This window comes from Salmo salar, chromosome ssa23 (assembly GCF_905237065.1).
Source record: "Salmo salar chromosome ssa23, Ssal_v3.1, whole genome shotgun sequence".
NCBI lineage: Eukaryota > Metazoa > Chordata > Actinopteri > Salmoniformes > Salmonidae > Salmo > Salmo salar.
In genome coordinates, this window is record NC_059464.1 from 29,291,984 (window position 1) to 29,302,517 (window position 10,534).

Here is a 10,534-nt window from a genome sequence, read left to right on the forward strand (position 1 = left end):
CTTGCTGAAAATAAACACAGTGAGAGGATGTTTCTTTTTTTTGTTGCTGAGTTTATGTGCACCAAGTCATTGCTCTCTCGCACTGCTGTGTGTGCATCTTGCTAGCTGTTACTCAAATGGCGAGGGGCTGAAGCTCATTGCCTAGAACTCAAAGTGCTAGCTCACGTGTAGGAAAATGTAAGGGAAATGGCGGAGCACAGCTTCCAGAAAAGCAGTCGCTTTCAAACTAGGATTTTGTGGCAAATTGTGTTAAAACAGTAATTCTGCACGTATCAACTACACATTAACACATCCATCCCAAAGCGGGAGTTCAAAAAGATACTTAGTAGTCACCGAAGTTCCGGACCATGTAGTTAAGCAAGCTAGCTAACTATATTATTAGCAATGTTGGCTAACTTATCAAGCTAAAGTCTTACTAATATAAGAATTGTTTCAACTTCAAAAACACTTGAACACAATCATGTCAGATTTCCGACTTCTCAGTTTCCCATTTCGCACAAGCACGCACGTCACCTATTGATGATTTCCCCACTAGTAAATAAGAGTTGGAGGGCCTTTTAAGTGGATTTTTCCCTGTCATATGTGGTAAATACCACCTTCCCACTTGGTTATGAACATAGCATTCATTAGCTGAACAGTAACTACAGACATTCATAATTCATGACATCCTTGATTTTCTTTGGCTCAAAAGATACAGATTTCATTGGATAACTTTAGGGTTTGGCTCCTTTATATTTTAAAAGTAAAAAAGTAAAGACAATAACGACATTATTATTGTAACATTACAGGGAACGAATAATATGATTGTTTGTCGTGGCTTCAATTCCCAGCATTCTAATTAAGGACCAGTCAGCTGATATTGATGATGTCATTCAAAACAAGACAGTTAACTTTTGTCCTCTCAGGGCTTTGAAAAGGACGTTCCACAAGAGGTAATTTAATTCCAGATATGGCATGTGTAGCTAGTCATATTATAATCGACAGCAATATTGTCCGAATAAGCTTCAAAGCATAGTTTACCAAAGGGTCAAATGCCAACGTAAATAGATTCGGTCAGCTAACGTTAGTTAGCATACCAGGCAATAGTGTAGGCAGTGAGTGTTACGATGGTTTAGCTAAACTAGCTATTAGATATGAAAATGACCTTGTAGATAGCTAAATAGATTTCGCTATATCCAGTAAGCATTTTTTGTTGTTTTTAATTGTTTATTTTCAGAGTAACCTAACGATGTCGATTGTGAAAAGTGGCTTCCTCCATCGGCAGAGTGAGTGGAGCTGTAGCTAACGTTAGCTGTACACTGTCACTAGTGCAGTACGCAAGTCTGTCACAAACCTGGAGTGTAATCATTACTCCAAACGTTTTGCAACGAAAACTAGCGTTTCTATTGGACAGATTCATGTAGGTTCCTCCCAGTTTAATGAACATGTTCAATAGAAGTGCTAGTTTTCGTTGCAGAAATGTTTTCTATAGTTTTCTAACTGACACTTCACAGCATTTCGTCATGTAGTTTTTCCATGCCACAATGGGCTCTTTGGGGCTTAGACCTTTGTTTGCACAAAGTGCTAAGAGTATTTAAATAAAATATAATTATATGATACAGGCACTATTCTTCGGCGGTGGAAGAGGAACTGGTTTGATCTGTGGTCTGATGGGCGGCTGGTTTTCTATGATGACCAGCACCGGCGAGATATGGAGGATGAGATCCACATGAGAGTGGACTGCATTAACATTCGCAGTGCAACTGCATGTCAAGGTACTTGACTACCTACATCTGCTTTACTTTTCTATCAAATCCTCTCAACTCGCAATAGGATAAAATGTGAACTACCCCCCCCCCCAACTGTAAGTCACCCTGCATAAGAGCATCTGCTTAATGACTAAAATGTATCCACACCAACCCATCAACCAACAGTTCCATCCACCTTTTCACTGTCCACAGATCTAAACCCTCCAGAGGGCAGAAGTCGAGATGCCCTGCTCCAGATAGTCTGCAGAGATGGACAGGTTATCAGCATTTGTGGAGACAGTGCAGATGATGCACTGTAAGACATCTCTCCCAATATGACTGTGATTAGTTGTGTGTATATGGGTTAGCCTGTTAAACTCATGTTTATTCTTGTTTTCCCATCGTTGTTTCAGGGCATGGACCATGGCTCTCCAGGATGCCAGAATCAGCTCTGTGAGTTTCTGCTGGTCTGCAAAGAACCTCTTATTTTTACTATTTTCTACGTTGTAGAATAGTAGCGACGATGTCAAAACTATAAAGTAACACATGGAATAATGTAGTAACCAAAAAAGTGTTAAACCAATCAAAATATATTTGATATTCTTCAAAGTAGCCACCCTTTACCTTGACAGGTTTTCACACTCTTGGCATTCTCTCAACCAGCTTCACGAGGTTATCACCTGGAATGTGTTTCATTTAACAGGTGTGCCTTGTTAAAAGTTAATTTGTGGAATTTCTTTCCTTTAATGCGCTTGAGCCAATCAGTTGTTGTGACAAGGTAGGGGTGGTATACAGAAGATTGCCCTATTTGGTAAAAGACCAAGTCCATGTTATGGCAAGAACAGCTCAAATAAGCAAAGAGAATCGACAGTCCATCATTACTTGTAAGACATGAAAGTCAGTCAATCAGGAACATTTCAAGAACTTTGAAAGTTTCTTCAAGTGCAGTCGCAAAAACCACCAAGCGCTATGATGAAACTGGCTCTCATGAGGACCGCCACAGGAAAGGAAGACCCAGTGTTACCTCTGCTGCAGTGCATAATTTCATTAGAGTTAACTGCACCTCAGATTGCAGCCCAAATAAATGCTTCACAGAGTTCAAGTAACAGACACATCTCAACATCAACTGTTCAGAGGAGACTGCGTGAATCAGGCCTTCATGGTCGAATTGCTGCATAGAAACCACTACTAAAGTACACAAATAAGAAGAGTGCTCAGCATATGTGGGAACTCCATAAAGACTGTTGGAAAAGCATTCCAGGTGAAGCTGGTTGCGAGAATGTCAAGAGTGCAAAGCTGTCATCAAGGCAAAGGGTGGCTACTTTGAAGAATGTCAGATATAAAATATATTTTGATTTAACACTTTTTTTGGTTACTAAATCAAATTTTATTAGTCACATGCGCCGACTACAACAGGTGTAGAACTTACAGTAAAATGCTTACTTACAAGGCCCTAACCAACAATGCAGTTTAAAAATATATAAAATTACAGATAAGAACAAGCAAAAACTACATGATTCCATGTGTTATTTCATAGTTTTGATGTTTTCACTATTATTCTACAATGTAAAAAATAAAGAAAAACCCTTGAATGAGTAGGTGTGTCCAAACTTTTAACTGGTACTGTATATATATCCAACTGCAATTATAAACTAACATATAGCTTATTATTCACAAGAAACTGGGATGTGAACATAATGCATAGGAGAGTAATATTGTGATACTAACAGTGGTGTGAAATATAGGGAACGGTGTTAAGAGACAAGCGTTTTGTCCCCAGACCCAACACACAGCACTGTCATGCCAAATGTGTAAATAATCTATAGAATGTGCGTGTAGTCTACATTTCATACTAACTAAGCACTATTATTTATTTGCTCTCGACTGTCATATCAATGTTAATTGTTTTTCAAACACCATGGCTGCATTTACACAGGCAGCCCAATTCTGATATTTCTTTTTGAGTAGGTGTGTGCAAACCTTTGACTGGTACTGTGTGTATATCTCTCTATTTTTAGGTGGTCGCTCCTCCTCAGATTGGCTTTGCGCAGCAAATTGTTGCTTCTGCCCCTCCTCCATATGCTGAATATGGTCCTCCACCTCCGGTACGTATGTGAGCCTGCTGCCTAGACTTTACGTTTGTAAATATGCTTTGAGCAGTCTAGTGCCTTCAGAAAGTATTAATACCGCTTTACTTACACCCACATTTTGTTGTTACAGCCTGAATTCAATCTACACGCAATACCCCTTAATGACAGTGAACAGTTGGGTTTTAGACATTTTTGCACATTTATTGAAAATAAAATACAGAAATATCTCCTAAGTATTCACACCCAAGTCAATACTTTGTAGAAGCACCTTTGGCAGCGATTATAGCCATGAGTCTTTGTAAGTAAGTCTGAGGTTTCCACACCTGGATTGTGCCCATTTTATTATTAAAAAAATTATTCAAGCTCTACCAAATTGGTTGCTAGACAACCATTTTCAGGTCTTGCCATAGATTTTCTAGTAGATTTAAGTCAAACTGTAACTCGGCCACTCAGGAACATTGACTGCCTTCTTTGTAAGCAAGTCCGGTGAAGATTTGGCCGTGTGTTTTAGGGTATTGTCTTGCTGAAAGGTGAATTCATCTCCCAGTGTCTGGTAGAAGGCAGACTGAACCAGATTTTTATCCAGGATTTTGCTTGTGCTCCATTTCTTTCTTTCTTTTTAATCCTAAAAAAAACTCCCCAGTCCTTAACAATTACATGCCTACCCATAACATGATGCAGCCAACACTATGCTTGAAAATATAGAATGGTACTCAGTAATGTATTGGATTTGCCCCAAACATAACACTTTGTATTCAGGACAAATAGTTAATTGCTTTGCCACATTTTTCTTTTGCAGTATTACTTTAGTTAGTGCCTTGTTGCAAACATGATGCATGTTTTGAAGTATTTTTTATTCTGTGCAGGCTTCCTTTTCATTCTGTCAATTAGGTTAGTATTGTGGAGTAACTATAATGTTGTTGATCCATCTTCAGTTTTCTCCAATCACAGCCATTAAACTATAACTGTTTTTTTTTTTTAAATCACCATTGGCCTCATGGTGAAATCCCTGAGTGGTTTTCTTCTTCTCCGGCAACTAAATTAGGATGGACGCCTGTATCTTTGTAGTGACTGGGTGTATTGAGACAACATCCAAAGTGTAATTAATAACTTCACTATCAAAGGGTTATTCAATGTCTGCCTTTTTAATTTTTTTATTTACATGTAAATTTCTTTTTACCCATCTACCAATAGGTGCCCTTCTTTGTGAGACATTGGAAAACGTCCCTGGTCTTTGTGGTTGAATCTGTGTTTGAAATTCAATCCTCGACTGAAGGACTTTACAGATAATTGTATGTGTTGGTTACAGAGATGAGGTAGTCATTCAAAAATCATGTTAAACACTATTATTGCACACAGTGAGTCCATGCAACTTATTATGTGACTTGTTAAGCAAATTGCCATAACAAAGGGGTTGAATACTTATTGACTTGAGACATTTCAGCTTTTCACATGTAATTAATTTATAAAAAAAACATAATTCCACTGTGACATTGTGTGTTGGCCTGTGACAACAAATCTATATGTAATCAATTTTACCTTCAAGCTGTAACACAGCAAAATATGGACAAAAGTAAAGGGGTGTGAGAACTTTCTGAAGGCACTGTAACATGGTGTTTATGCTATATATTGTGATTTTGGATAAATGTATATGGCTTGCATCAGTTCTCTAGATACCAGGGCAGTAGTGGTAGTCTCCCCAATAGACACAAGTGATTTCTGCCTTTCCAACAGGTTTATGTTCCAGACGCTTATGGAGGGTATTCCCCAGCTCCTCCTGTCTATGGCACACAGATCATTTACTCAGCTGATGGGCAGCCCTATGCTGTTGCATACCCCTATCAGTACCAAGGTACGCACAGGATGAATTCACACTTTTGTTTTAGTTTGCATGCTCCCGAAGGAATGTCAATGTTATGTTGATAATCACATTTAATGAAATGTTTCTTTGTTCTTTTAATGGATGTAATCTTTCATTTACTATTTTGAAATATAGCTTTTTGCACCATTCTAACTGCAGTTAATGTTTCCCACCATGATTTGTAGGAGCATATCCTATGAGGAATCCCCAAGAGATGAATCAGGTTATTGTTCACGAGCGTCAACGTGACGATGGAGGAGACGTGGCTCTCAGCATGCTCGCTGGAGCTGCGACTGGATTGGCTCTTGGCTCTCTCTTCTCTGTCTTCTAGTGTCTTCATAGGAACAGCTTACAACGATACCCACCCCCAACTGACACACACCGTTCCCACATGTTGGTAGCACTGCAACTTCATCTCTGTAGCCATGTGACAGAGATGGAGGAGTTAAATGTATGTGATGGTTGGGCTTTGTTCACCTATGACGCATGATTGTGATGTGCCAGTAAATTACTCCATTTGTGTCCTTACCAAAATGTTTGATGTATTAATACTCTAGCACTTTCTATTAGGCACAGTAGCTATTATGCAGCTTGCCTCTTCTTTTGTTTGTACTGTCTGTCCTTTTGTTTGAAACACGAATGTACTTTTTGAATAAACGCAGAATATCCAATTATCATTTAACGCGCATTTGAAGGAAAGGTTTTGAGAGACATTAAATATATATATATTTTCAGGTCTAGCAAATTTCAAGTGTTCTGATGTCCCATGTAGTAGAGTGGTCAATAAGAATGTGGAAAAGTGTGTAGTGGCACCTGCCTGAGCGTGCAGGCTACATTTCTTTGTTCCTTTGAGGGTTGTGCTTCCTGATTCTTCACCTAAAACCTGTCTTACATCCAATGTGCTTTTGTGAGGGTTTTCTACTTCTTCTTTGTCATTTTACTCACCTTCATATGTTGTTACTTGGTTATCGTCATTCCTTTAACATGGTAGGATATTAGATATTTGTTAAGGGGAAGTGAACATGGGATTTGTTTTCTTTACAACAGTCCTTATTATGTTTTCCTATTACTTTATTGTCAGCTGTTAAACCATGTATTTTATTTGATCTCACGTTTGAATGGATTTTCAGGAGATGCATGTGTCTGTTAGGGTAAGCACAAGCGTCATCAGGTTCATCTTAAGTTTAAACGCTGCTACAACAGAGAACTGAAAGATACTCCTTGACATTTGAATTGTTTTGACTATACTCACACTCCCAAAATGTTTTTTTATTTTATATTTAACTTTTTCCTGTTACTGATATTAATAGTATATTTGACTAATTACATTGTGCTCTTTGGTTAAGTGGATAAGTTACTAGTTAAATAATTGAGTGGCCTCACTGAACACGTCATAGAGACTGGTTTCTCACCTATTAACCTTTTATATTCAATTTCAAAGTCTTACATTTCATTCAAAGTTATGCCACCTTGTATAGACATTTGGAATACTAGGTTATGTTTACTCTTTTGACATGACAGTTGTATACAGTAATTTATGATATAGGATATTTATTTGATATCAAATGAAGTAAAAATCGTTATACCTTAAATTTCAAATGGGAAACATGCTTTGTTATGCAGAATTAATGCATTGTTTATTGCTCTTCAGTGATGTATGACATTTTAACCATTGTATTAAATTATCATTAAATTCACATGAATTCACTTTTGAAACTATATGTAAATCCTAGCAACTTCTGAGTTCCACCTTGGCTCAAGGGAAGCTGCTTGATGTCACATGGGCTGCGTTTACACAGACAGCCTAATTCTGATCTCTTTTCCAGTAATTGGTCTTTTGACTGGTCATTTGACCAACCACATCAGATCTTTTTCAGATCTGATTGGTCAAAATACCAATTACTGAAAATAAATATCAGAATTGGGCTGCCTGTGTAAACGCAGCCATGGTGTTTGAAAAACAATTAACTTTGATATGACAGTTGAGAGCAAATAAATAATAGTGCTTAGTTAGTATGAAATGTAGACTACACGCACATTCTATAGATTATTTACACATTTGGCATGACAGTGCTGTGTGTTGGGTCTGGGGACAAAACGCTTGTCTCTTAACACCGTTCCCTATATTTCACACCACTGTTAGTATCACAATATTACTCTCCTATGCATTGTGTTCACATCCCAGTTTCTTGTGAATGATAAGCTTATAATTGCAGTTGGATATATATACAGTACCAGTCAAAAGTTTGGACACACCTACTCATTCAAGGGTTTTTCTTTATTTTTACTATTTTCTACATTGTAGAATAAGAGTGAAGACATCACAACTATGAAATAACACATGGAATCATGTAGTAACCAAAAAAGTGTTTAACAAATCAAAATATATTTGATATTCTTCAAAGTAGCCACCCTTTGCCTTGATGACAGGTTTGCACACTTGGCATTCTCTCAACCAGCTTAATGAGGTAGTCACCTGGAATGTGTTTCAATTAACAGGTGTGCCTTGTTAAATGTTAATTAGTGTAATTTCTTTCCTTCTTAATGCATTTGAGCCAATCGGTTGTGTTGTGACAAGGTTGGGGTGGTATATAGAATATAGCCCTATTTGTGCAAAAGACCAAGTCCATATTATGGCAAGAACAGCTCAAATAAGTAAAGCGAAACGACATTCCATCATTGCTTTAAGACATGAAGGTCAGTCAATATGGAACATTTCAAGAACTTTGAAAGTTTCTTCAAGTGCAGTCACAGAAACCATCAAGCGCTATGATGAAACTGGCTCTCATGAGGACCACCACAGGAAAGGAAGACTGTCAGTGGAATTTTGTGTCCCAATGATATTAATTAACAATCAATAAGCCTTGACTAATCCCCAAGGTTTGTAAGACACTGGTTTAAGAATAATTAGGCAAAGACTCAGCTTTCTGCAAAAGGTCTGTACAGTTTATTCAGAGAAGGTTCTGAAGTCCATTACACAAAGACATTCATTTTATGCTCACTCCCCACTTATGCACATACCTCCACACAAACAGTAGGTGAGTTGTATCCCTCCCCGGAGTTCTCACCACTGTTAATCACTACCCAGCGCTGTCTGTTCCTTTCCCCCGAGATTAGAGGGACCTTGAGGGTTACTCCCTTCTCTAAGTTACTCAAAGTTCCTCAGCTGGCGGGTCAATCACAGTCTACTTGTCGCTATTTTTTTAGGCCCACTAATACACGCACACATTTCTCTTCCTCCCGGGCCTCTACTAGACCTTATGGGTCTTTCGTTTAGTACTTTAATTATTCATTATACATGCTACATAACTACTAATTACTAATTGGTTACATGACAGGGTTGGATTCTTTAATCATTTACCTTTAAACATATTATTCCCTTATCAAAGACCCAGAGTTACCTCTGCTGCAGAGGATAAGTTCATTAGAGTTAACTGCACCTCAGATTGTAGCCAAAATAAATGCTTCACAGAGGTCAAGTAACAGACACATCTCAACATCAACTGTTCAGAGGGAGACTGCGTGAATCAGGCCTTCATGGTCGAATTGCCGCAAAGAAACCACTACTTAAGTACACAAATAAGAAGAGATTTGCTTGGGCCAAGAAACACGAGCAATGGAAATTTGACCGGTGGAAATCTGTCCTTTGGTCTGATAAGTCCAAATTTGAGATTTTTGGTTCCAACCACCGTGTCTTTGTGAGACGCAGAGTCGGTGAACGAATTATCTCCGCATGTGTGGTTCCCACTGTGAAGCATGGAGGAGGTGTGATGTGTGGGGGTGCTTTACTGGTGACACTGTGATTTATTTAGAATTCAAGGCACACTTAATCAGCATGGCTACCACAGCATTCTGCAGCGATACGCCATCCCATCTGGTTTGCGCTAAGTGGGACTATCATTTGTTTTTCAACAGGACAATGGCCCAAAACACACCTCCAGGCTGTGTAAGGGCTCTCTGACCAAGGAGAGTGATGGAGTGCTGCATCAGATGACCTGGCCTACACAATCACCTGACCACAACCCAATTGAGATGGTTTGGGATGAGTTGGACTGCATTGTGAAGGAAAAGCAGCCAACAAGTGCTCAGCATATGTGGGAACTCCTTAAAGACTGTTGGAAAAGCACTCCTCATGAAGTTGGTTGAGAGAATGCCAAGAGTGTGCAAAGCTGTCATCAAAGCAAAAGGTGGTTACTTTAAAGAATGTAAAATATATTTTGATTTGTTTATCACTTTTTTGGTTACTACATGATTCCATGTGTGTTATTTCATTGTGTTGATGTCTTCACTATTATTCTACAATGTAGAAAATAGTAAAATAAAGAAAAGCCCTTGAATGAGTAGGTGTTCGAAAACTTTGACCGGTAGTGTATATATAGAAATATACATACATCCAAAGATAAGTAAAGTAAAACCAAACATCAGTAATTTCATTAAGTAATAGTTTTATGTACATATATGTTCAAGATCAGAACACAACAAACTGGATACCTCTGGAAAATCCCAGAAAATAATCCTGAATACATAATTATAGGAAAACCCACAGTCATACATGTTAACAGTATTGCCAAAAGAATACATAATGATCGTTCTTCTTTTATGAAGACACACTCCTCCCTTCTTAGCATTGTTCAATGCTATTCACCTCACCCCAGTGACCAGACAATATGTAAACTGCTCAAATGAGAAAATAAAAGACTACTGTACATTCTGGTTTATACTTTTTTTCTATGAAAGAAAAGTCAGAAGTTATAGAAACACAGCTGTATATAATCATTACCAAGTAAGGAACTATCTGAATATGCGTCTTTTTTTAATAGGGTATCTTAAGTTTCATTAGCTAGAGTGGAAAGTGA

General features: G+C 38.1%; 1 protein-coding gene across 1 annotated transcript; it reads left to right on the forward strand.

Moving 5' to 3' along the window:
- Positions 1 to 880: 880 nt before the first annotated feature.
- Positions 881 to 7,375, forward strand: plekhb2 (pleckstrin homology domain containing, family B (evectins) member 2). The gene is given in 8 exon segments (NM_001141708.1): positions 881 to 932; positions 1,217 to 1,265; positions 1,602 to 1,754; positions 1,941 to 2,043; positions 2,141 to 2,180; positions 3,746 to 3,832; positions 5,552 to 5,669; positions 5,864 to 7,375. Coding segments are annotated over 7 exon segments (684 nt in total). The 5' UTR covers positions 881 to 932; positions 1,217 to 1,228; the 3' UTR covers positions 6,010 to 7,375.
- The last annotated feature ends 3,159 nt before the right edge of the window (positions 7,376 to 10,534 follow it).